This window comes from Pipistrellus kuhlii, unplaced genomic scaffold (assembly GCF_014108245.1).
Source record: "Pipistrellus kuhlii isolate mPipKuh1 unplaced genomic scaffold, mPipKuh1.p scaffold_m20_p_15, whole genome shotgun sequence".
In the NCBI taxonomy this organism is placed as follows: domain Eukaryota; kingdom Metazoa; phylum Chordata; class Mammalia; order Chiroptera; family Vespertilionidae; genus Pipistrellus; species Pipistrellus kuhlii.
The window spans coordinates 41,601,505-41,628,646 of NW_023425460.1; the positions used below are offsets into that span (position 1 = coordinate 41,601,505).

General features: G+C 37.1%; 1 protein-coding gene across 1 annotated transcript; it reads left to right on the forward strand.

Moving 5' to 3' along the window:
- CCDC172 (coiled-coil domain containing 172) lies at window positions 1-25,808 on the forward strand. The gene is made up of 8 exons (XM_036439177.2): window positions 1-131; window positions 582-667; window positions 7,304-7,420; window positions 8,628-8,793; window positions 12,237-12,338; window positions 12,984-13,086; window positions 23,399-23,486; window positions 24,269-25,808. Exons 1-8 carry the CDS (start codon window positions 53-55, stop codon window positions 24,302-24,304), a joined length of 777 nt encoding a protein of 258 aa, XP_036295070.1. The 5' UTR covers window positions 1-52; the 3' UTR covers window positions 24,305-25,808.
- Window positions 25,809-27,142: the final 1,334 nt, after the last annotated feature.

The window sequence follows — 27,142 nt, forward strand, 5'->3', positions numbered from 1 at the left end:
CAGACGCGGCTGTAAAATAAAGGGCAGCACCAGGACCCGGAGCAGAACCGCGATGAGCCTGGAGTTCTTGTTCCAGCAGATCCTCTCCTCCGAGCACCGCGCGCAGGAGGGCCGCCGCCTGATGCGGGAAGGTCCGGGGCCTCTGTCCTCTCCCTCGGAGGGTGGGGGCGGGAGGAGGCCCCGGAGCAGCGGCCAGAGCAGCCCCCACACCCCCAGCAGCGGCCAGAGCAGCCCCCCCTCCCCCCCCAGCAGCGGCCAGGGCAGCCCCCCCTCCCCCCAGCAGCGGCCAGAGCAGCCCCCCCTCCCCCCCAGCAGCGGCCAGGGCAGCCCCCCCTCCCCCCCCAGCAGTGGCCAGGGCAGCCTCCACACCCCCAGCAGCGGCCAGGGCAGCCCCCCCTCCCCCCCCAGCAGTGGCCAGGGCAGCCCCCCCTCCCCCCCAGCAGCGGCCAGAGCAGCCCCCCCTCCCCCCCCCAGCAGCGGCCAGGGCAGCTGGAGGGCCCCCTGCCCCAGGGAGGGAAGGGCCGCTGAGGGTCCTGGGATGGGCCCACAGGCTGGTGCTGAGCGGGCCCTTTGTCTGACAGTCCGCTCAGAGATCAGCAGATGCCGAGACAACCTGAGGAAAGCGGCCGAGGAGCTGAACGAAGAGAAGATCAAGTTGGAATCTAAGGTATTGGCATGGAGCGCAGGCCCCCTTGTCACTTGGAAAGGTGTTTGAACTTGACTTTCTGAAGGTGATTTTCCTATTGAACTAGCTGCCCTTCCAGGAGGAGGCAGGCTGGGAGGCAGGGTAGCTCGTTCTTCATTGCCTGGGAATGTTTCAAGTTCTGAATGACTTCAGCGGATAAACTAGCTGGTAATAGCAGTGCTGAAAACGAAGGGAACGGGCAAAGCGTTCACAATGTCATGATGTAGCTTTCTTTTTCTTTAAAAAGGATGAAGATACTTTCGGGACTGGCAACTAGAAGCTATCGATATTAGAAGCGATAGGCAAAACATATACAGTTAGGTAAAGCATAGCTGGCACTTATTGAGCACTTCCTGTATGCTGGCCTTGTTCCATAGGCTGCACCTGCATTCACTCTGTTAATCCTGGCAGAATCACGTGGTGGTACCATCCATCCTTAATCCCTCTTTCCAGGGGAGGAAACCAAGAGGTTTAATGACTTGTCTGTGGCATATACCTTAAACACAAACTACCATATGGAAGTACAACAACATATTGTATTAAAACAGATTTCTTGAACTCATCTTAAGTTTCTTTTTTCATATATAATAATGTATCTGAAGCTTTTGCAGCGAGTTTCGGAGAATATTTTTAAAAGGTCAGTTGTGTAAGTTTTTATACAAAATGTATTTTTCCAGGATTCATGAAGATATTGACCTGACAGCAAATCAAATGTTTAAAAAAAAAAAAAAAAGATTTACTCTGAATTTTTCTTTGAAAAAAATTAGGTTTACTCTTTGTTAGCAGGCTGTTTTGCTGGAAAATAGAAATGTAGCTTATTGATATATACACATACGTAAAAAATGATGACTCAAGTACTTATACTTGAGATAAGAGAGAGCAAAACCCTAACATTGTTAAAACATTTGCTGAAATTACTAATTAATATAGTCTTATAAATGTGCATTGCTTTTTAACGAGCTCATATATATGGGTACTAATACAATTGTAGCCTACTAATAAAATTAACATATGAGAGTCACAGTTCATATAATAATAATTTGTAATTTAAATAATTTGATTTATAATACAGTCAAAATGGTATGTGTGTATGAAGGTTTTAAAAGTGGAAGCACAATTACAATGTAAATGACTAATGGGAAGAGCTGTAGAAGTAATCATAAATTGATTTCTTGTTTCTTTTATTCGCAGAGTTAATTATATGTCTGCCAATAACAATGAAAATATATTTACTTACATATTTGACTTGGCATTTATTGATCCATTTGTCAAGTAGAAGCAGCATAAAGAGAAGCTAGAACATAATTTGAACAGGCCAGTGCTTGAGTTATTTGTACAGGGATACGTTCAGAACATTTTTTGAGCATTTATTTTAGAAGTCGCTCATGGTCAAAAAATGTGTTTAGGAAGTACAATATTCACTTTTCTTTTGTTCTGTAAAACCCAGGTAGCATGTAATTAGAACTTGAATGATAGCATCTGCCTTTCGGGGCTCAGTGAATTCTTTAAAATATGTGGTTGCAAAAGTCCTATATTATACGGTGTGAGTATATTGCCAATTGGACGTCCATGGTACGCCTGGTTAGGACTGGTAATATGCAAACCGGGAGACAGGAGCAGGCCTTGGACTTGCACCAATGCTTGCCAGTATTCCTAGAGCTTTGGAGAGTGTTTCTAGCACTGATGACAGAGCGAATCAAAATGAAGGAATCTCAAAATATTTGTAGTTTCTCTTAAGCACCTTTAAGAATTTGTTGTTTTAAAAAATAGTGTATCGTTAAAATAGTGTATCCTCAATCTTTATCAATACGTTATATCAAACCTAACATAGCACCATCCATTCTGAAGAGGGAGGAAATGGAGGAAAGTCAGAAGTGATTTTGTCTGTTTTTTCTTTGCCCATTTTTAACTTATTGCAGTAGACATCTTAACAGTAATAACATATCATGACCTCTTAGCCTGGCTCAGTGTTTGAGTGTCGACCTATAAAACAAGAGGTCATGGGTTCGACTCGGTCGGGACACATGCCTGGGTTACAGGCTTGATTGTGTATAAGGCAGCTGATCAGTGATTCTCTCTCATCATTGATGTTTCTCTCTATCTTCTCCCTTCCTTTCTCTGAAATCAAAAACATATATTTTTTAAATGTTATGAATCTTTAAAGTAAAATTATATTGAAACAAACAAGTAACTCAAGGTGCCTTCTTTTACTGCCTTACTTAAAAATGTACACATCCCTTTTCTTTAATTGATAAAAGTTAAGAGCCTTTTCAGAGCAGCAGGCAATGTCATACCCATTAGTACTCTATTACCTAATTAGGGAAAGAGCAAAATCACAAATGATTATCATTTATACTATTGAAATGGAGTCTTAGAATTGAGGTGTTTATTATTTAAGTTTAATCAAAGAAAACTTTATATCCTGCTTACATTTAATGCTGTTTAAGGTCTCCAACCCCATTTCTGGTATTCTTTTTTTTTTTTTCTTTTCTTTTTTTATATATATTTTATTGATTTTGTACAGAGAGGAAAGGAGAGAGACAGAGAGCTAGAAACACCGATGAGAGAGAGTCATCGATCAGCTGCCTCTTGCACACCCCCTAATGGGGATATGCCCGCAACCAAGGTACATGCCCCTGACCGGAATCGAACCCAGGTCCCTTCAGTCCCCAAGCCGACGCTCTATCCATTGAGCCAAACCGGTTTCGGCCCCATTTCTGGTATTCTTGCAGTATACTAGTACTTGACTGAGGTATGATTTCTTGCTCATGTGGCACATTTTCTTATAACGAAGAGGAATTGCATATTTTAAGGAATCTGTGGCATTTTGTTGTCCTGTTAAAAGCAGTACTTGAAAAATCACTACAGTAAGCTTTCTACTTTTTTCTATCGTGACAGAATAGGAAGCTGTAATGATAGGTAAGTTAGATGCTACCTCCTGAGCTGTCAAATGACATAGAAGTCACCTTATTTAAAAGTATCTTCCTAATAAGAGTCAGCTTAAGGAGCATCATTCAGGAGCAGGAGACACTATCTGGGTAATTTATGTGCATATTGCATAGCCCATGGAGACAGTAGAGTGGTGAAGGCCTGGGAGAGGCAGGTGGGTGTAGGGGGTCAATGGGGAAAGAAATACTTTCAACAATAAAGATAAATTAAAAACAAAACAAAATAATACTTTTGCTTTATTATTCTTTCCTTAATCAGCAGTTCTCTGGGAATGGGAGTTTTATTTGAGGAAAAGGGGAGAGTCATTTTTGCAGAATGAGGGTTATTTTGACAAGGGTGGATTTAGGTTGGCAATGGACCTTGGAATACCAGATGGATTCAGAAAAGATGAATGAAAAGGTCAAGGGCAAACTGGGTACACATAGCTGTGCCTGCGATCTTCACGTTGCTGGAATTTCTCACATAACCCTTGGTTCTTACGAGGTCTATGAATTGTTTTGCCTGAACAATATTTCAGATAAGTTGAAAGGCCGCCTACCGCAACTTCTTTGATTCAGGCTAGTTACATGGCTTTAGACATAGTTCATCTCTCCTGTCAGTGATAGGCAATGTACAGTTATATGAGAAAGAAAACCCACATGTCAAAAGATGGGAATGAATTTTTATTGTCTTAATTTGCTTCAATATTCATAGTCATGAGAAGATAGAAAAGAGGAAGGAACGGGAAATACATGACCACCACAGTAGGAAATAGATCAGATTGTTACTCTGAAATGGTATTTTTCTCTATCATGAGCTCTTCTCCACCTCTATTTCTTGTTAAGTTTTTGTGTTTTATTTTATTTTTGCTGTTGTGAATGGGATCTTTTTCATGCTTTTGTCTAGTGTTGGTAACTAGAAAAGATACAGTCCTTAGTTTTTGTTGTTTATTTTGTTATTTTTAACAGTTTCTCAGTAGATTTTGTTAAATTTATTAGGTATATAATAATGACATTTGCCCAAACAAACAAGAGAGAGAATTGTGTGTCAGCTCTTTGGATAATTATATTTCTTATTCTTTTTTCTTGCCATATCGCATTAGCAAGAACTTCTAGGACAAACAGCCACCAAGAGGCTGGGAAAAGGGATTTCTAGGCAGAGAGCAGCCAGTGCAAAGGCCCTGGGGCAGTATTCCTAGAATGTCCTAGAAATAACAAGGACCGTATGGCTGGAGAGAAGGGATTGAGGAATTGGGTTGAAGATAAGATTGGACAAGGGCATAAGAAGTAAGGATAACTATTTGCTAATATTGAACTTTCCTTACCATACTAGGATTACTGTGTCATAGTGACTTATACATTAGGCATTGCATCTGTGGTGAAGAAATGTACTTTATTCATTGATGTACTCTAGTGTTTAAAATGTCTTTTGTCCTAGCGATAACAAACACATTTCCCCCCAATTGCTATGATCTTACAAATATGAAATCTGCATAGATCTCTCTGTTGTCTTACGTAAAGTTGCCTGCTATCTACATTGCAGAGTTTTTAATCAGCAAAATTTCAGTGTCTAAAGGCTGAGATTATTTCAAACAGTAACACAACAAAAAGTAGCTCAGTGCTTTGCTTACTTGGACACAAGCATTAATTTAAAACCTCAGTCACTTCCGATTTTCAAGTTCCTGTAGTAGAAAAATAGCTAAGGCAGCCAGAGTGAAGTCACCAGTCGTGGCTATGCTGAAACTGACCCAGTGGGCCAGGCAAGTCAGCTCAATGGGAAAACTAAATTCTGTCGAAAATCAATTATCCCAAGAGGAATAAAATAGGGAAAGGAAAAAAAAAAAAAAAAAGACTTTTTTTTTTTTTTTTTTTTTTTTTTTCTGAGAGAAGCAGAATTAATCAGTGTTGGCACTGCTATAAATGAAAATTTTCCATAACAGCAATATTTTCTGACAAAGCTTGGCTATTTCATTCTAGAATATGACTTTAAAGCTGCATGCAAATCCTTTTCTTCATTTGTAGTCATAGAAAAGAGAGTGAGGAGGAAAGTGATTTGTGTTACTGCTGCGAGGGCTTCCACCCTTTTCTCTCTGTTGTCTGTAGCCCTGGGGGTCCCTGCATAACTTAGGAAATAGAGCCAGTAACTTCAACAATATTGAAGTCATGATTTCACATCTCTTCTGCTATCTTCCCAATTCTGATCTCCACCCATCACTGTGGCAACAAAAGAGAGGTCGAGTTTTCCGAGGATGATGTGTTCTGGTGAAATGACCTACCTCATCTTGGGATCCCATCAATATGTACAGGAATATTTACCTAAATTTTACATATCAGTCAATCTGGTTTTCAAACACAAGAATAAGAAGTCAGTTGTGATGACAGAAACAAACAAACAAAGAAAAATAGGAAATAAAGTACAAAACATATAATAGAGAACTGAAATGCATAAATATGTCACAATTTATATACACATTTATATAGTGTATACGAGGCCCCTAGAACCATAAGAAGTGCAAAAAATTCACTGTTAAGAACTCAAATAGCGCCCCCCCCCCCCTTAAAAATCAAATTGCCCCCCAGTGTGCCTGTGCCCCAGATTGGGAACCATTGCTCTATTGATGTGTTTCTTAAGACAGAGGTGATGAGAACAGCACCAGGCACTGAAGGTGTGGGCAGATGTGCTGTGGTAATATAGGTGTGAGATCACATCTTCTGTTTAATTTGTGCTGCTTTTTAAAATGCCAGTATTTGTAAGACTTTTGAGCCACATCATTGCCATTGCCTCTGGATTGGCCTCTTTCTAAGCTCTTTACTATTCAATATCTTCTAGGGCAGAGATTTCACAGCCTGTCTCTCACAGCCTGTCTTACAGCTAACATAAATCTTGCTTTCTGTAATTTAAATCAATTTTTTTTTTCCCCTGTGGAGATAGGAATAGCCCAAAACTAGGAGTAATACTTTCTTATGAGGGAGGACCAGTACTGAACACAGTGGAAAGGGCATTTCCAGTCCAGCATCATTTTTAGCTTTTATATATCACAGCCTTCTGACATTTATTTCAACATACATGGTCTCTATTTTTTTATGGCCCAAATAAAATAACAGTTACATGTCTAATATTAATGTTTACTATATCTCTTGCTAGTTTGGAATCAGTTGAGGTACTAACATAAAAAATAAGTTCTCAAAACCCACTTGAAAATTTTAGCAAATTTACGTTTTATTTAATATATAACTATTGTCATGGGATTCAGTTTTTGCTTATGGTTTGTAGCTTTTATCTCGTTATTTTATTAGTCATATTGTTTCTATGATTTATTCATCCATAACTTCCTTATGAGTGATGAGAACTGAAACTTATTCTCTTTTTAAGGCTGTCTTGAAACAGATTTCCATGTGTGTAGTGAAAAAATGCGCTAGATATTGGGAAGGAAAAAGAAAACAGATGATCTGCTTATGAGGAGTCTATAGTTTATTGGGGGAGGAGATTATAAATACCATAATTACAAAACACTTGTAAAATATTATAAGATAGTGCATATTAAGTAAGGTGTTTAAGGTGAATTATAATTTGTCTTTGAAGATAGTACAGAGCATGTTTTATACTATGCAGAGTTGTTTTATTAACTAAGGGTACCCTAAAATGTATCATTGGTTCATTTGGATTTCTGATTTTTTCTTTTTCTTTAAGGTTCAGCAGTTTTGTGAAAAATCCTCCCTCTTACAGCTTTTGAAAACTCATGAAAATGCCTTAGAAAGACAGTGCAGTGAAATTATAAACCAAAGGAGTATGCTTCTCCAAACCTTTGTAAGTCTCCAGCCATTTAGAGAAATCTACTTCACTAACTGTGTCTAAAGTACTTGAATACACTTAGGTGTACTTTCAGAAAATTACCCACATGCACGTTGGCAGATAGTCCTGTCAGATTCAGAAAAGAATTAAGTGCTATTTAAAAACAGTTGGTAGAGTAATATAGGTTGAAAGAGTATTTATTGGCAAGGATACAATATGCAAATTATTTGTAATTATAATAGCATCAAAGAAGCAGGGAAACTGATTTGAATTGCTCAGGCTTCTAAACATTGATTTTAAGGCTTCCGAAAAGCAGAGAGACTTGCAGTGTAGGCATATTTATGGATGTGGGTGAAAAGATGGGTTTTGTTTATTTTTTTATCATAAGTCAGAGCCAACAGGCACAGCAGTTTTATGTGACAGGGGCAGTTAAGGAACATAACTTGTAATTAATTGACATTTCAAAGAAAATACATTGTAAAATATTAAAAATATATATCTAAAGTGAACAGAATCAACGACCAGTGGTTTATGAATGGCATGGCCAGTTTCCAAATGTAGCTTGTAATCAGTTGACATTTCCTAGAAAAAAAGAAAAGAAAAATGTAGTAATGTTTGGTTTCTAGCTGTATCAAAAGTTTAGGTTCTAGCATTGTCCAAAGTTTTTGGAAATTCTTATTTCTACTGCATGTTGATAATTCATAAAAATGTAAACTATTATTTAGAGATGAATTAGAAATGAACATATCATTTTGCTTTCATTGTATACATTTTAAAAGGTTTCCTTGGATTTCCTTGTTTGTTTCTCTGTTTTTTTTATAAGGCAGTAATTTCTTTGCATATAGATTTTTATTTTCAAGTTTGGTCATTTAATTATTTTACTACCAAATTTATAGTGCGGTGACAAAATGGAATATATGATTATAACTTTAATTTAGAAACAAACACATATATAATGATGAGTGATAGAGTTTCTACATCAATAATTTTTCCCAAAACATTAACAATAAATCTTTCATGTGAAAATAGTTGGCTATTATTACATAATAGCTTTAACTTCTTATGAATATCACCAAAGAAGTAAAGCACTTTTGTGACAATACCAAGAAGTATAATGTTATATTTTGTTGTTAATAACTTCAAATGATTGCATTTCAAATCATAAAATAAAAATATTTTTGCAATTAATTCTTGTATTTGATCTTTTGTTTCTGCTTCTCAGGAGGCTACTAAGAAAAAAATTATAGAAGAGGAGGAAAAATTTATTAAGGGAATTACGGACTTCAATAATGAATATGAAATAACAAAGAAAAGAGAGCTTTTGATGAAAGAAAATGTCAAGATTGAAATAGCTGACTTAGAAAACCAGGCAAACATTTTGAAAAAGGGTATGACTATATACAATAATATTACCCCATTTATCTGGCATTAGTGAAACTGAGCTTGGCTTCAGATATTTTTAGGTGGCGATGTCTATGGCATAAACAGGTGGAGACGCCCAGAAGGCAGGTGGATGTTTCGTTGTGAGGCTGATAGCAGGGAGCAGAGCTAGAGTTTAGGTTTGGGACTGAATCCGGAGGAGTTGGTGACATCATGCAGAGCAAACATGCAGAGGGGGCTAGAGGAGGAGCAAAGACCAAAGCTAGAACCTAGGAAGGCAGAGAATTTAAGGAAAGGAAAGGAAAAGAATTAGAGCAGTTGAAGAGGAGAACCAGTACACATATATTTTGGAAATGAAAGCAAAAAAAAAAGTTGTTTACAAATGAGTGCGAATCAAAATGCGAAATTAATCTGACAATCAGAAGATGTCATGTACAGTATCATAGAGTGGCGGTTGAGGAAGTAGAGAATGAAAGTACAAATGATATTAAATGGAAAAATCAGATTTTCATAGAAGTTGTTCTAAAATGTACTTTTGGATGCATTTAGTCAATGAAGAATAGTAAACACATTTAACATTTCTATTGACTTAGAGCTATCATTATGAATGTTTTTTTGTTGTGCTTTACATATGACAATTTTTATTATTATAGGTAATATTTACTAGGCATATGCCAAATAAGAACCACTTTCCTAAAGATTATAAATGCTAAAGTTATGCTGATTGAATTTAAATCATAATTTCACTACTTAGTTGATCTTGATCTTGGGCAAGATGTTTGACTTTCCTTTGTCTCAGTTTCCTCTCTTTATGGATAGGGGATTATGATAATGATTTTAGCAAGGCTGTTGTAAGGATTCTTCTTGGCCCTCTCTCCCATCTTCCCTCCCTCATCCTCCTCCACCATACTCCTTCTGATGCCATCAAATAAGCTTTTCCCTCTTTAATCTATTAGTATGTGAATTTTACTAATAAATATCCTATTATTAAGCTTACTTAGTTGTGGTCTCTTAGTCATCGAATGTACTTCTGAATTCTGTTATTTAATATTTTATGGCTTTTGCACCAATTCTTATAAGTGAGATTAATCTTTGTGGGAGTGTTATGTTGAGTCAACGGAAAGAATGGAAAATGCTTCCTTTTTTCTCTAGCTGGAAAGATGTAAATACTAAAATGATCCGTTCCTTCAGGGTTTGAAACAACTCACTGGTGAAATGTCTCTGATGCTTTTTTTCTCTCCTTCGTGTTGTTCAAATTTTAAGCAGATCTGAGAGCCGGGTTCCTCCCAGAACAGTTTTAGTTTCCATTTGTCTTCCTTCCCATCGGGGCTTGCTCTTCCTTCCCCTCCTCTGATCCGTACCACCACATCTGTTATATCCTGACACTTGATTTTTCTCCTGTCTCTTCTTCTTCCCTTGGCTTCCCCCTCCGACCTTTTCCATGGAGCTTTCAGCCCGTAACTATGGTTAGTCATCCAGTTTTCTGGGTTTGGAATAATCCTCATCTTCAAACGCCATAGCTGCTTTATTACTTTCCACTTCTCAGAGTGTTTTTCTGCTGCCAGACATCTTCCTTGACTTATTTTTTAATCCCGGAGTTAGATTCTGTCCTCACTCCTTGAGGCCAAAACATTAACACCCATATATTTTTTAAAAAAGAAATTATTATATTACTACCGGCCTATTATAATGAACCTCTTTATTTATTTATATTCTGTTTAAAAATATCATGGTAGCCGAAACCGGTTTGGCTCAATGGATAGAGCGTTGGCTTGGGGACTGAAGGGTCCCGGGTTCAATTCCGGTCAAGGGCATGTACCTTGCTTGTGGGCACATCCCCAGTAGGGGGTGTGCAAGAGACAGCTGATCGATGATTCTCATCGATGTTTCTAACTCTCTATCTCTCTCCCTTCCTCTCTACAAAAATCAATAAAATATATTATTAAAAATATCATGGTAAACACAGCAAACCAAGGACCTCAATTTGTTTTACCATCTCTGCCCAACCTCCTGCCCCTCTTCTCCATCCTCTCCCGGTGGCCTTTGCTTTCTGTGCTGATGGCACCCTGACCTCTGTTGTGTCCTGGCCTCCTGCCTCAGGACCTTTGCATATGCTTTATTGGGATACTCTTCTTATTCTTTATCTGCTTAATTCGGTTATTCTTCTGACCTCAGCTAAAATGTATGGCCAGAGGAAATATCATCTCTGACACAGACCCCCTCTATCCCCAATTAGGTCTGATTCTGATTCTGTTCTGTCATGGTCTTTATACTATTTTTTTCCCCGAGCATTGTAATTACTTACATATTTAGTTGGTTCATAACTCTCTCCCCTACAAAGGTGTAAACTTCACAAGGACTGGAATTATGTCTGTTTCACTTATCAATGTATTTCTAAGATGTGCCTAGTATATTCATTCAGTAATGATTTATTTTTTATGTATCAGGCACTGTTATAGGCATTGGTGATACCACAATGTGCTTTCCTATAAGGAAAAACAGTCATTCATGTTCCAAGCTGTCAGAATAGTAAGATCTCACTAAGCAGGAGTCCTGCCTTCTTAGTAGGATTAAATCAGCCTTAGGTTTAAGGCTATTCTAGACCCACTGTTAAAAAAAAATCTTAAAAACAAGGTTTGAACCTGATCCATAAGTTATTTAACCACCCACCAAATAACAAATATCAACATGGTTTAGGGGAAGACAGCAAAATTCAAACATTTAACAAAATAGTAAACTGTCTTGTATCCAATCAAAAAATCACTAGACATTTGGAGCAGTAGCAAGTTGTAACTCATAGCAAGGAGGAAATCAGGTTAATTGAAACATGCACATAAATGACAGAGAGGACGCAGTAAGCAAAGAAAGACTTTAAAATTGCTCTTTTAAATATTATAAGTATACTCGGAGACATGGATATAATCAAGAGATAAGTGAAAGATATAACAGTAATCAAAGACACAAGAAAAGCATTTGACAAGGTTCAACACCCTTTTGTAATAAAAATTTAAACATAGAACAGTTTGCTGTGGGAATAAGGGGAGGAGGGCATTCCAGGTAGAAGAAACAGCATTAGCAATACTGTGGAACCTTGCAGCCATGTGCTGAATACTATATAAAGTCTCTCTAAATATGCTTTATCTATGAAGGAGGGAGTGTTCTTTATGTCCCTTCGATGAATTGGTGTTACTTAGTGATATTCCATTATTTTGAATTCTCTGTTAGTAGACTGACCATCAACTAACATTCATTTTGTATCCAAATAGAGCTTAAAAGAACCCTGGTCAGTTTGCTAGAAATAGTTTGTAGGTGGCCAAGAAGGCCATCCCAGACTTAAAATTGACGATATGCTGCTTAAATTTTTACTCTAGCAGAAAAAGTTAGGAAGTGCTGACATTTACGGCAAAGCCCAAGTAATTAAAATAATGTTTCTTGTTTATTTTTTTTCTAGAAATGCAGTCGATGGAACATGACAGTGGCCAGTTAAAGGAACTTCAGAAACAAAAGAGTGAATTAATGCAGGAACTGTTTACTCTGCAGAGAAACCTTAAAGGTCAGACCTCTATGTGTTCGCTTATTTTGCCAATGAGTATATTCGTATACAAAAGATAGGGTCATATTATTCTTTCAAAATGTGTCAACCTATTGGGATATAGTGCTATTATTGGTATACAGAAAGAAATAGATAAAACACTGAATTAATCAGTTAGATCAAATTTTTGTAATAGTTTTTGTGAGAGAGAGAGAGAGAGAGAGAGAGAGAGAGAGAGAGAAAGAGAGAGAGAAAGAGAAATATTAATTGCCTCCCGCAGACATCACCAGAGATCAACTCTGCAACTTAGGCATGAGCCCTGACTGGGACTAGAACCCACAACCTTTTGGTGGATAGGACAAGGGTCCAACCAACTGAGCCACTAGAGGTTTCTCAGACTTGGCAGCGCTGACATTTGGGGCCAGCATGTTCTTTGTGTTGGAGAATTGTCCTCGTAATATAAGATGTTTAGCAGATACTTCTAATGTCTCAGATTTTGTTAAGACCATTTTTGTGCCTTTAATTGTTATATTAAAGTAGAAAATAAAAATCATTAGTACACACATTTTATATGAAGCAGCAAAAATTAGGATTATTCTTATGAATGAGTACAGATAAACTTTATGTTTAATTTTTAAAAGACTAAGAATTTTCTTAAATGTTTAGTTTTTGAAGAGAAAAAGAATGAAGCCATTTGTACTACCAAATGCCTAGAGGCAGAAAAAATAAAAACCAGTGAAAAGCCTCAAAATGATGCTGAATGCTTAAGGTAAGAATTGCCCATATTACACTTTGGTATAACATCTGGTAATTTTTCAAGTTGTCAGATAAAGATTTCAGCACAAAGCTAACTGCATAGATTTTTTACAGTTTCAGATAAAGACATTATTTTTTTCTTCGTGTATTCTGAAACGTGGTAATAAGCAAGCATATTACTGGCTAGAAAGTGCTACATTTAAGTTTCATGATGCAGTGGGTTGATAATGCTGGAATCGATTTTATCTTTTCTTATACCTCCTGTGCTCAGTGTTATTCACATCCTAATGGATTAAGACAAAGGCATGGTCCCACAATTCCCCTTCCTTCTATCCCTGACTTTTCTTTTAGAAATGATTGGAATCATTTTTTATCTTCCTAGTTTTCAGTCACCATCTACTATTTTGCTTGGAATTTATTACTCTGGCTTTATGCCTAAAGAATGAAGCTGTATTTTCTGTACGGAATATTCCGTTGCTTTTTCGGTGTTTGGATAATTAAAGAGTGGCTGATGTTTAAAATGAAATAGTCATGTACACAAGGAGGAAGACGAAAACTCAGTTCATTAATTTGACTCTTCTTTATTAATAATTCAGTGTTATATTTGCTGGTTTAACTTAGAGAAGTTTCTATACTTTCTAGACTCAACCAGGCTTAGAATAACCAGAGAAACCTCATTACCGAATCTCTGAAGAAGTGAGGCCCTCTTTCACATAAATCATACAGGAACTATGTCCACTAGAGCTGAACAAATGCTTCGTATTAGTAGTGTATCGCCTTAGGCCATCATTTTAGTAGATTATGAGGAAATATTTGCAATTTAATTTCATGTTAAGTTTTGTAAGCATGAAATATCAATCTCCTGGGTGATGGGTGTGATGTAGAATGAGTTTCTGTGATGACAATCTGCTCATTGATTTTTTTTACACTTTTAAGAATGGCAATGCCCACTGGTATAGCTAGTAGTGTAAGGGCTTCTGATAGGACCTCCACTTCAGTGGGCTTATATATAACTCATCGTAAAACTGGCCCTGAGCTAAACCTAACCACACAGAGTCTGTGACAGCGTGCTTTCCCTCACTGACCACCAGAGAGGGACTATGGGAAGAAAGGAGCGTTGGTCCATATACTTAGGCTGTTCTTCGGAGTTATTACATGAAATGCCAATATTTATCAATTCCTACTTTAAATTCTTTGATGTGCGTACCTTAGTTTCCCTGCTGGCATAGTCTGTAAAAGTTATTTGGGTTTGGAGAGCAGAGTCAAAGCACTGAGTGTAAAAGCTTTAGGAAGGAGGGCCTTCAGTCCTATAAATCAGTGCATAACATGACGCTGATGATGGCAAGCCATGACGTGACATTTATGCAGCTTTATCAGGAAGGCCCTCATTGAAGTTCAGCTGGTTTTCTCCCTAAATTTTGGAAGAGAATAGTCTTTTTCATCTTTTTGTTCAAATGTACACTGAATTTTCGTACATTTTCTGGTTTAGCTACTAACTGGTATGGCTGTTATTTTTATAGAAGGATTTCTCACACTTGGCAATGACCTCTGGGGCCAGGTTGTTCTTTGTGGTGGGGAACTGTCCTAAATAGTGTCAGATGTGTAGCAGCATCCTTGAACTCTGTGCACTAGATGCCAAAAGCACACAGCACCCAGCTGTGATGCTTAAAAGTGTCTGCAGACATTATTGCCATTGTCCCCTGCACACAGGATCTGAGGAAAATCGTCCACAGTGAACAACTAGCTTTATTTTAAGGTTATTATAATTACACTTTTATTAAACTTTGGTAAGAAAGCAATTATAAAAAATTAATATTTCAACAAGCTTATTGTTTCTACTTTTAGTAATTAAAAATTTTTAAAAATATGTTTTTATTGATTTTAGAGGGAGAGGAAGGGAGAGGAATGACAGATAGAAATATCGATGAGAGAGAAATATCGATTGGTTGCACAACCCCTACTGGGGTCAGCCTACAACCCTGGTATGTACTACCCTGACTAGGAATCGAACTGATTACCTCCTGGTGCATGGTCAACACTCAACCACTGAGCCACACTGGCTGGGCAATTAGAAAATTTTGATACGTATTTTATTCATCTTTATTACTGAATTCTTTTGTAATTATTATGTTTTTAAAGTTAATTTGCCATGTTTAGGTCATTTGTTAAACTATCTTGATACTGTTCATTAAAATAGAGAACTGCACTTACCCTTGTGATGGTTTTATGGTCTCTGCTGTAGGTAATCGTTTTGTTTATTTTTAAAAATATATATATTTAAAGTTTTTTAAAATATTTTTTTTTTTATTTACTGATTTCAGATAGGAAGGGAGAGATAGAAACATCCATGATGAGAGAGAATCATGGTGGATAGGCTGCCTCCTGCAAATCACTCACTGGGGATCGAGCATGTGATCACAACCCGGGCATGTGCCCTTGACTGGAATCAAACCTGGGACCTTTCAGTTCACAAGTTGACACTCTACCTACTGAGCAAAACCGTCCAGGGCTCTTTCCGTTTTCATAAATACCAAAATGTCTGTTTATTTAAAAGATTCTACACGGAAGGGTGAGCACTCGTTAATGAGCAGGTGTGAAGGCAGCTAATTTGTAGAATACTGCTCTGCTCAGCACTTCAGCCAGAGGCTCCCTCAGAAGCTTCATAAGGCTTGTCAGACTGCGGCCCAGCTGGTTCTTCCTGTGGTCAGGCAGCACAGGAGTGGTAGCGCTCAGGGCCCTGAGAGGAAGCAAGCACAGAGGTTCAGAGCACAAACCTTCAAATCCCAGCTCTGGAAGGTTAGCGACCTCAGAGAAGCAGGGAAGAAGAATGTGATAGATTGGACTTCCAACACCTATTATTTTTATTATTAGCCAACACCAGTCACTAAAATACAGTTCTAGACCGTGACTTCTTATTTACTTCAAGTAGTAAATATCCCGGACAACTTGAAATATTTCAGCATTTTCCTTACCCTCATTCTAGAATGGTTTTACATTTTTAATAACCAGTATTTGTGATTGTTCCACTCAACAGGAAGTTTGTTACAGAAATGAAACTGCAAAGTCATCGGCCTGGGATTTTATCTTCTGTACATTTGAAGACAGAATGTTTTTGTGAAGAGCATATTTGCAATGAAAACTATACAAAAAAATTATATTATGATATCAAAGATACCAATAAATTTGAAAAGTGATTGATATTATATGTGGCTCGTAGAATAAGCAAAATTATTTCAAAGTTTAGGGATATTTACAACTAGGCCCAATTACATCGGAATATAAATTTTAAAACAATGAATTGATTCTATCCTCAAAATTGCCTTATTACTTAGCCCTATACCGTGTTAGTTTGTACTGATCAACCTCATTGTCTAATGCCAATGTAGAGATGCCATCTTTATGTTACTTCTCTCCTTTGATGGATCTCCAAGAGTTTCTAAATATCCATAATGAGAAACATTTTAATTTATGTATCCTTAAACATGTAGGGGAGTGTTTGTGTAACATTCTTTAGAACAAGCATCATTGAACAGAATAGTAGAAAGGGTTATCCGGGCAAATTTGAGAAAATAATGCACATCTACTTTCCAGTTCTCTCTGCCATTGAGAATGAACTCAAAAGTGGACAAGTGTAACAGGATCTCACTTTTAAAGTTTCTGGAAAATATTTGCTAAAAATAATTACATGTCTGATTCTAACCCATATCATCTCTTTTTTAAACTTTTATAAAATATGAAAATTCCCATTTAACTGGAGGAGTACTCTTAGCTTTGTATTTTGTTCAGTATTTCTGTGAACTGCATCTTTTCTGGTAAAGCTTCATTATTTATTCACTAACGGAAGTGTCTCTACAGCAGTGATTATATAGCTCTCAAGCTAACAGAGATCCCCTGTCTTGTGAATTCTTGCCACACACCATAGGCATTAAAGTTCTATACAGGAGACATTTTGACAGTAGAATCAATTGATTATTTTAAAATTTATATTCTGATCTAAATATGCCAGGTTGTAAATATCCCTAAACTTTGAAATAATTTTGTTTATTATATGAGCCATATATAATACCATTTCCAAATTCATTGGTATTTTTTGGTGTCATAATAAGATGCTTTTAGATTTTCATATCTTTAGCTTTATAAACAACCCCTTTGATATGAGAGTGGGGAAGGTGATGGAAAATATGTGGTAAGAGGAGTTGCCTAATCCAACCAATCCAGGATTTAGGCGAACGGAGTTGATGGCAGACCTCTCTGGTGCTGCCTGGCACACCTGTGAAGGTTGCTACCTGTCTGCTGGTGGCTGGACGGAGGGAAGGCATAATTAGGAAATGGAAGTTCTGCTTTGACACATTCAACTTTCAAACCCACTTTCAGAAATAAATCATACATGAAAGGTGATGCCCTATATTTTTTTAAACATTGTGTTTAAATGTCACTAAAGTAATTTTTATATGAATTAATATAGAAGAAACCCATCAGGTCATAGGAAAACTAGCAAAAAGTAGAAAGGACTACTTATTAAACCTCTAATATAATTAAGAAAACAAAAAGATAAGATTAACAGACTTGATATATAAGATTTAAAATCCCATGTGTTAAAAAAGTCATCAACTTGGAATGATAAACTGGGAGAAATTTACAGTAATTATTACTAACAAGGGATAACAGTTTATCCCATCATCAACTGATAAAATTAATAAGAAAACACTAAAATGAATAATTCTTTATTAATGTATTTATTTAACAGGCATATATTCAATGCCCACTTTGTATCATGCACTGTGCAAGTTACTGGAACTACCAAGATGAATAAGATAAGATAATTCTCTTAAACTGCTCATCAATTAAATTCAAACTAAAACCACTGAATATAATTCTTCTATCAAATTTCTAAAGACATTCTTAAATGACCATAATTGAAATTAGCATGAGTGTGGCACAGAGCTAATTTATACATTGTGTGACAGTATAAAATTGCATATATTTGAAATGTAATTTGGGATATAAATTATAGGCATTTTTAAAATGTTTGTGCCATTTGACCCAATAATTCCACTGATGAGCTCTCTCCTAAGGATAATTCTAACTACAGAGGGAACTGTATGCATCCAAGTGTTCACAGCGATGTTACGTATGGCAGGAAAAGAAAAGTGACCATTTAAATGCTGTACCATGACTGATCAACTGTGGTGTAACCACCTAGACCTGTTACACATGTATCTTAAAGGATATTAACTGGCATGCTTAATTAACTAGAGAAAATGTATATGATAAGCTTTAAGCAAAAGAAAACACTAGGAGACAATACTGCATAATCACTATCAGATGGAAACAAAAGACTGTGATGGAATACACTTAAACCTTAATAGCATTTTGTCGGTGCACTAAGACTTCGAATGAACTTTTCCCTTTTTTCTAATTAAATAATACTTTTGTACAGCTCTGAGGCTGAAAGGAATGTCCTTTCAGTTAAGGCTTTTCTATGACACTTAGAAACAAATTTTATACGACCCCGGAAAAAATGGGGAGGCTGCAGGAAATGATGAAAATACAAGGAAGAAGAGTTTTGCTGAACTAGATGGCTTTGTTGGCCATCCTCGTCATTAATGGGTGATTCCAAAGAAGGCGACAGTAACCAGTGCAGACTGCCCTTCGTTACTGTGCAGCGGTGCGGGGGTCCGTCTTGACTCCCATAGGCAGCCGGTCTATGCACTGCTTACCGTTATGTATTGTTGGCTTGCTGCTACCGCATTAATATTCAGCCCATTATCATCAGCCTCTTTTAAAGCTAGCAACAGCCATCTTTAAGTGCAGCTCTAAATTCTACAGCTTGATTATATGCTGAACAGTGAAATACTTCCTATAATTTGCTCTAAACGCCCTCCTTAATTTCAGTAGTCTCTCATTCTTATTGTTAACTAACTAAAAGCAAGCATCAGCACCGCCCAATGCTAATGGCCAGGAAGGATCTTACAGGACCTGTCCTCCATTTGAACTGAAAGGGGCAGGGCAAGTGTTGGGGATACGGTGGGAAGAAAGAGCCCTACCATTTTATTTGAGAAGATAAATATATTGAAATGGAGCCTTCAGCGCATTGCGTAGCAGCGTTAGAGTAGGCAGTTGCAGTGTCAGGTGGGCAGTTAGTTAGATAATTAACAAAAGAGGAGTCACCCTGAGGAGGAACCCCATCTTTCAGCCAAATGGAGCAAAACAAGCCCCCTGGTCAATGAGACAGGAAGGATAGCTTTACAGCCACGGCCAGGAGGGTGGGGCCGAGTTAAGGGGGGATGAGGTAGGTGGTGGTGGTGTGTGTGACCAGCAAGGTCTGCAGGATGAGTGTGGGAGGGAGAACGCGGTGAGGGCTATTTCCTTTCACTGAGAGCATGTGCAGTAGGAGCCACAGTGGGGACGATAAAGGGGGAGGGCATAAGTGGGGAGAAGATCTGGCAGGGGTGGGACACAAGCCCCAGAAAAGCCAGGAAAGAGAATGGATGGATAGGGCATAAACACAAGCCTGGGAGAAGCCGGGAAAGAGGTGGGATAGTTTGAATAAAAGCCCACTTTTTCCCAAGCCCAAGGAAATATAAAATATCTGACAATAGCCCAGCCGGTGTTGCTCAGTGATTAAGCGTGAACCTGTGGACCAAGAGGTCATGGGTTCGATTCCTGGTCAGTGCGCGTGCCTAGATTGCGGGCTGGATCCCTAGCGTGGGGTATGCAGGAAGTAGCGATCCATGATTCTCTCTCATCATTGATATTTCTCTCTCCCTTTCCCTTTCTCTCTGAAATCACTAGAAATATGTTGAAAACAATAACAACAAAAGCCCATTTCCTTCGATTTGACAAAAGCCAGTATTCCCAACCATGAGGCCTCAGGCCTGCTGTCAGTGTTTTCCCTCCCAGGGTAGGCCTTGCTCTTTTTGAGGGTCGTTTAAACTGTCTTACATCACCACCCCCCCATGCGCTCCCTTTCATTTTTCCTCTTCCACTAGTTGTGCTTCAGTCTCTGCATTGGTGTAGACTTCACATTTGGTTCTGCAGGATTAACATATTTATTTCTGTACTCAAGTGTAATTTCAAGTTTGTAATATCACCTGCTTCTTAATTAGCTTGTAAGAATGGCATTATTTGGCATTGTAATTGAGATTGTTTTTATTTAGGTGGTTGCCATTATTTTATAGGAATGTAGATTCCTGTCATCAATTTCTAAGAACAGGCTTATTGAGGTATAACTTACATACAATAAAATTCACCCTTTTAAATATGCAATTCTATAATATTAATTTTGCCAAATACACTTAATTATACAACCATCATCACAATCAAAACAGTATACTTCCATTATCCCAAAATGCCCCCACTTGCCCATTTATAATCAAGGGCCACAGTCCATTCCCTGCCTCTGATCTATTTTCTTTTCCTACTTTTGACTTTTCCAATATGTTATATAAATGGAATAATTTGGTATGTAACCTGGTCTGACTTCTTTTATTTAGCCCAATATAGCCTCTTGCTTCACTTCTTTTATTTAGTGTAATGTGTTTGAGATTCAGCCATACTGTTCTGACATCCATAATGTTAAGAGACCGTGGCAGAGTGTATTACAAAAATAATGAAATACTTTAAAGCAGACTCAAGAAGCTCAGAGGATTCCAAGCTGCATTTTAGAAAGCAAACATCTTTACACATTATATTCAATCCTCTGAAAAGCACAGATAGAGAGGGAATCATGAAGGAAGGCAGAAAAAGAGAAGACATAGACATTATATACAAGAAATGAAGATCGGAGTTACAGTAGACTTCTCATCAGAAATGATGTAGAACCGGAGACAAACGAATGACTATCAAGTGAGAGTTGTCAACCCAGAATTCCCAATGAAAATATATTTTACATATGAAGGCACAGTATGATATTTTTAATAAATATGAGTGTAGACTTCTTTGAAAACAGACTACATTACAAAAAAAGGCTATAATATTTTCAGGAAGAAAGAATATGATATCAGATAGAAGAAACTCAGAACTATACCAAGAAATAAAAGCATCAGAAATTGCTGAACTGAAGGTAAATATAAGAGCCTTTTTTATTTTTAATTGCTCAAAAAGATAAATTACTAAGTCAAAAATACTAGCAATATGATTTATGTTTATAGTAAATGTAAAAGAAAAATTTATGTGATAACAATGAGAAAACATGAGGGAGTAATTGGAAACATACTGTTGTAAAGGTTTTATACTGTAAGTAGGACTACAATATTATTTGAGAGTGGATGGTAATAAATGGAAGTTGTGTATTATAAAATCCAACATAGGCATTATAAAAATTTTAAAATGTGTATGCAAACAAGTCAATCTTATATAATAAAAGCCTAATATGAAAATTTCCCCCTTGGCCAGGAGTTGAACCAGGGGGTGGGGCCGGCCTGCCAACCACGGGAAGGGAGGCCCCAGCCAGCAGCCAACAGCAGCTCGGGACCCTACCCATGCATGAATTTCTTGCACTGGACCCCTAGTTGATAAAATTATCATAAAAAAAAAAAAAAAATCAAGTAATCCAAAACAGGAAAAAAGAGAGGAAAAAAGAACAAAGAACAGATGGAACAAATAGAGAACAATTAGCAAAATTTTTAATCCAGCCAAATAAATAATTATATTAAATGTAAGTGATCTAAATACACCAACTCAAAGAGATCATCATGTTAGATAAAAGAGTGTGGCACAACTATACAGTTTCTACAAGAAACTCACTTTAAAAATAAAGACATAGATAGGTTAAAAGTAAAAGAGTGGAAAATGATAACCTGTGCCAGCAGTGTCAGAGAATTCTAGTTTATGCATGTCTTCGTCAACACTTGGTATTTGCTGTTTTTCATTTGAACTGTTCTGGTGGGTGCATGGTGGCATTCCGTTGTGCTTTTCTTTTGTACTTTCTTGATGAAGTTGAGCACCTTTTCATATTCTGTTAGCCTTTGGATATCTTCTTTGGTGAATAATCTGATAAATGTGTGTGTGTGTGTGTGTGTGTGTGTGGGTGGGTCCGTTTTCAATTGTGTTATTTTTTCTTACCGATCTGTAGTTCTTCCTATCGGTTGTCTATGGTCTCTGGTGACCTTTACTTATAGTGGCCTGCTTCTTGGGTACTTGGTGATCTTTGATAACAAATTCATTGATCTTACTCTGTAGGAGGCCTACGAGCCTAAATAATCTTAAACTTCCCTTCAGAGAGACTTTTTCTTTGCTTCTGCTAGTGTAGCGGGAGTGCCACTGGCCTAGGACCCCGGCCCTCTCCCCTTCAGGACCGGGCTCTCCTTGTGGCTGGCCCAGCGTGGTCAGGTGTGTGAGAGACACATGATGCTCTTAGTGTCTGTTCTCAGGGCAGCCTCTCCCTTCCAGCTGCCCAGTCTCAGGCCCCGACTCGCCACCTCTCCAGTCACAGCTCATGGCTTTTGCTTATGGTTTTTGTTTTCTGGAAAGATGTTAGTCATAATGCTAAAAATGGAAGACTGTTAAATCACTATTTTTCATATAAAAATGTGCATAAAATAATTTTTAAAAATAATTTCAGAATATTCAAAGGATTAAAGGCTTAACTGGGGAAAAGAAACGTTGATACTACTTTTTCACGCTCAAAATATATTTTTATGACATATATGTAAAACCAAATTAGTGTTTTAATTTTAGAGCAAGAAGAAATCTTAAAGGTCATGTTTTTAATGCACTTAAAATTCTCAGGTGAGGTTCCGAGAGGCTAAATGACTTAGCATAGATCATTTGGCTTGGTAGTGGCCAGGACTAAAATAGAGGCCATCAGACAGTACTGTAGATTCCCTACAAAACCATGTTGCTTTCTTAATTACCCTAAATTTTAAAGTATTTTTTATTATTCAGTCTCCCTTATTTTTTATATATATATTTTATTGATTTGAGAGAGGGAGAGAGAGATAGAAACATCTGTGATGAGAGAGAATCAATGATTGGCTGCCTCCTGCATGCCCCACACTGGGGGTTGAGCCTACAACCCTGGTATATGCCCTGACCTGGAATCAAACCCAGGACCTTTCATTTTCATTCTGCAGGCTGACATTCTATCCACTGAGCCAAATCAGCTAAGGCCAGTCTACCTTATTTTATTTATGGGCATTTTTTTTTCACGAAATTTTATGTAGTCCTTATAGAATTACAGATTATTAAAATTCCTTTCCAAATTCTTTAGTGTTAAGTTGAAATTCTGGCTATAGAGATGCAGATATGCCACCATTCATGCAATAAAAAAATTATCATACAAGATTGCTGAACTAATAGGGTGAATTTTTCATTTGAAACAGACTTAAAAAGGAATTAGAACTTTATAAGAAAGAGGACATGCAAAGTGTTTATGAAGCTCTCCAAACAGAAATAGAATTTTTGGAGTTGGTAAGCCATCATTGATTCTTTAACTTTTGATTACCAGTAGTAACTTGTTACTTCTGTAAGGATTGTTTTAATGGTATATATGTCAAAAACAGCAGCAATAACAAAAAACAAACAAACAAAAAACCTGAGGTCAGGATATATATCTGTGAAGAGTTTTGAGTTCCTAGAGCAAGGTGCTACATACAGCAAGTTATAGTCAAAGAGAATGTGTACAATTTCAAACTCAGTTAAAAAAGAATTCAAACTTGACCACACAACATTCCCTTGATGGGAACTGTTCTCATGCACTAAAGGGGTCTAATTATCATGATGCTAAAAGCTTTTTGTTTTTGATAGGCATAAATTGTACTTTTATTACATTTGATCCTAAAACTTTCTCATTACAGATTTTTATGATCTCAAGAACTTTGGATTCAATTATTGAAAATTTATTTTCAAACTGTTTTGGAGCACTTCAAATTGCTTTTAACCTTCTTCTTTGGTTGTTTATGAAATGAACACGGTATTTGCCATGGTCTATTTTAATTGGACACCCGTATAGCTAGCTTTAAAGCATGTTGGAGTATAAATTTATTTTAATATGTTACATTTTGTTTCATGTTTTTGTCACAAATGCTCTGTTAGGTTATGTTAGGACTTATATTTCATATTAAAACTTTTAAACATAAAATTGAGAAATGCACTGACTTACTGTGGCATTAAATTTACATAAATTGTATATAATCCCTTTATTAAGAATTTCACTTTCCTTATGAGTAACTATTAATATTTTCTCCTTTCAGACATTGGCACAGAAAGATCTTCAGGAAAATAAATAACGTGTGGAGAATTGATGAGCTACCTGAGATTTGATCAAAGCATCTTAGAAGCAAATGTTTGTGATAGATAATGAATGATAACCCATTACCGTAGATTCTTGTGAAAAATGTGAGGTTCAGAATGTCCAAAGTTGTTGATGTCTAAAATTGGTTCAGACCAATATATATTTCTGGTCTTATTACTTGCTGGAACTTTAAGGGTTCTCATGTGGTTTGATTTTGTTTGTAAAGGAAGAAAAAGGAGCAGCAGTGTGTGCTCAGGTTTCTGAGATCCGCTGACCCTTAAAGCTAATCTGTACTTTCTGCTGCTGTCTGTTCTCTGTTGCAGCTTGCCCTGGGTCAAGTCAAACACACGTAGGAAAAAGCACCCGGGTTATTGACCCAATTTAGTCAGTGTCATTTCCACCTACAAGGTGCTCACTTTCATTTCAATCTTTCTCCACTCACACTATGTACTTGACAGAGGTGCTCTGAGGTCTTCCATCTGCAAAAGCCCATTTTCTCCACGTTTCTCTGGACGTGTCTGAGTTAAGTCTAGGGCACTTGCAGCCCATCTCCAGCACTTTGGGCCTGCCAGTTTTCTTCCTAATGCCAGTTTGGGTTAGAATGATATAAGCCATCCACTTGGGGTGGTACATAATCTTACCACCCTCAGGATTCATTTTCGCTGGTGGCAACTCAACAGTGTACTTACATTTGAATCAAACAAACTTGGTATTGCCACTATATTTCTCACATCACATATATTTCTGCTGTTAACAATCCTGACTAGGAAGAAAGGTATATTTTCAGTAGTTTCAAAAACAGTGTATTGAAACTGTTCAATAAGGCCCTAGATTGCAATAGGTGGGGAAATAAACAGAATAAAACCTGTTAGGGGTATATTTCAGAGTACTGAGTGCAAATATGAGAATCATGTTTTGTTTTATCTTTGTAATTGAATTAGTTTAATATCAAATGTGAGATGTTTACAAATGTCTTATATTTGCTCATATTAAAATATAAGTTTCATGGCAAGTCTTACTTTGGCGTAGCTTTTTTGTATATGTTGATTTACACCCTTATTTGTTAAAAATTAGCAAAGCTAAAAGTCTCCTTTGAAATGTGTCCCAATTGCCATCTGTTTACATAATTTTCATTTTCAGAAGTGATTTCTATTTTGATTTTTCAATATTTAATAATAAATTATTTTTGCTTAAGAAGAAAAAAATGAAAGGTACCAGGGAATTGCAGTTCACTTTATATGCAAATATAGAGTGGGAAATAGTTATTGGGATTAGCTCTGACTTCAGCTCTGTCTCATTTTAATCCATTTATTTACATACATTCTAAGTTCTAAGACCTGTGAATATTTATTATTAAATATGTATATTAACATGTAGATTGAGTTTATACATAAAGTCTTTTTCACTTACCAGTACTTTTTGTTTGTTTTGGTTTTATAACTAAAATATTATTGTGAACTAAAGATCTGCCACTTATTTGCATAACTAACAAACACACAGGGGCATATATACAGAATAAACTCTTACAATATCAACTGTATTTGTGTGTGTGTGTGTGTCAGAGAGAATGTCTAAATTAGATATTCAGTAATGGAATCAGTATGAATATGAAGTGAATTTGAGAAAAAAAGGAAGGTTCAGTATTTTCATTATTTCAGAATGTAAAATTGCATATTTAAGATTTAAACTAATTAAACAAATAAAAGATTATTTTAGCACTGCATGGTAGAGTAATACAAAGCACTACATGTGATACCAATCAAAATAATGGACTGTTAGAATCAATGTAATCAATGGAACAAGCTCACTGAACAAAGGAAATACAGCAATCAATAGAAATCAGTGTATGAGCCCAAACTGCACTGTCAATATAAAATATCAGCGGAACAGTAGGTCAATTTTAAAGTTTTTAATGATTAGTAATTCACAAAACTTTTAAGTAGGGAAATAACAGAAATTATCTGGGTCAGAATGTATCTCAGAGTGATTTTAATTATTCTGAAAGTAGTCTTTGGCTCTACAGAAATGCAATCTATATATATAAAAGTCTAAGCGACCATTAGGACAGGTCAACCAGCTACTATGACGCACACTGACCACCAGGGGGCAGATGCTAACACAGGAGCTGCTCCCTGGTGGTCAGTGCACTCCCAAGGCCAACCTCCTGCAGTCCCTCCCACCAGAATGGGCGAGATGTCCCGATGGGCTCCAATGGCCCGCCAGGCTGAGTTACTGCACCCATGCACAAATTCATGCACTGGGTCTCTAGTTCTTAAATAAATGCTCATTCACTGAATTTTCCCTATTCTTACTTGTAACCAAAGCTCAGACTATGCCAGAGTAATCCTGATGCTGCTCCAAGGTTCCTGGCAGCGTCACAGCTCTTCACGGTAACAGGCTTTTTCAGAAGCAACTTTCTAACCCTCAGTTCTCTGCTGGGGATAATGTCAGGACGTATAGATAGTTTGCTGCATGTTGTTCCTGCTGATTAATGGAGCTATTTGGCCAGGGGAAAAACAACAAAATTACAGGATGTGGAGCATGACCAGTGGACTGGAAATTTCTTTCTTTCTTCCCTAATTATTGAGATGGGAGGAAACAGCAAAGAAAAAGAAAAGCTGTGAGATATGTACAGTCGGGAAGATTTCTGTTCTATTCATTGTTTTGTCAGCAGTAGTGTGTTCTTCTGAAAAAGAAACCAAAATTGAGAGCATTTTGTCTGCTTGTTTCCCACCGCCCCTTAAACTTTAAAAAAATGAATGGAGATTTCTGAATGTCCAAAATAAGGTTGGACTCATTGTATTGTAATGAGTTGGAATCTAGAGACGTTTTA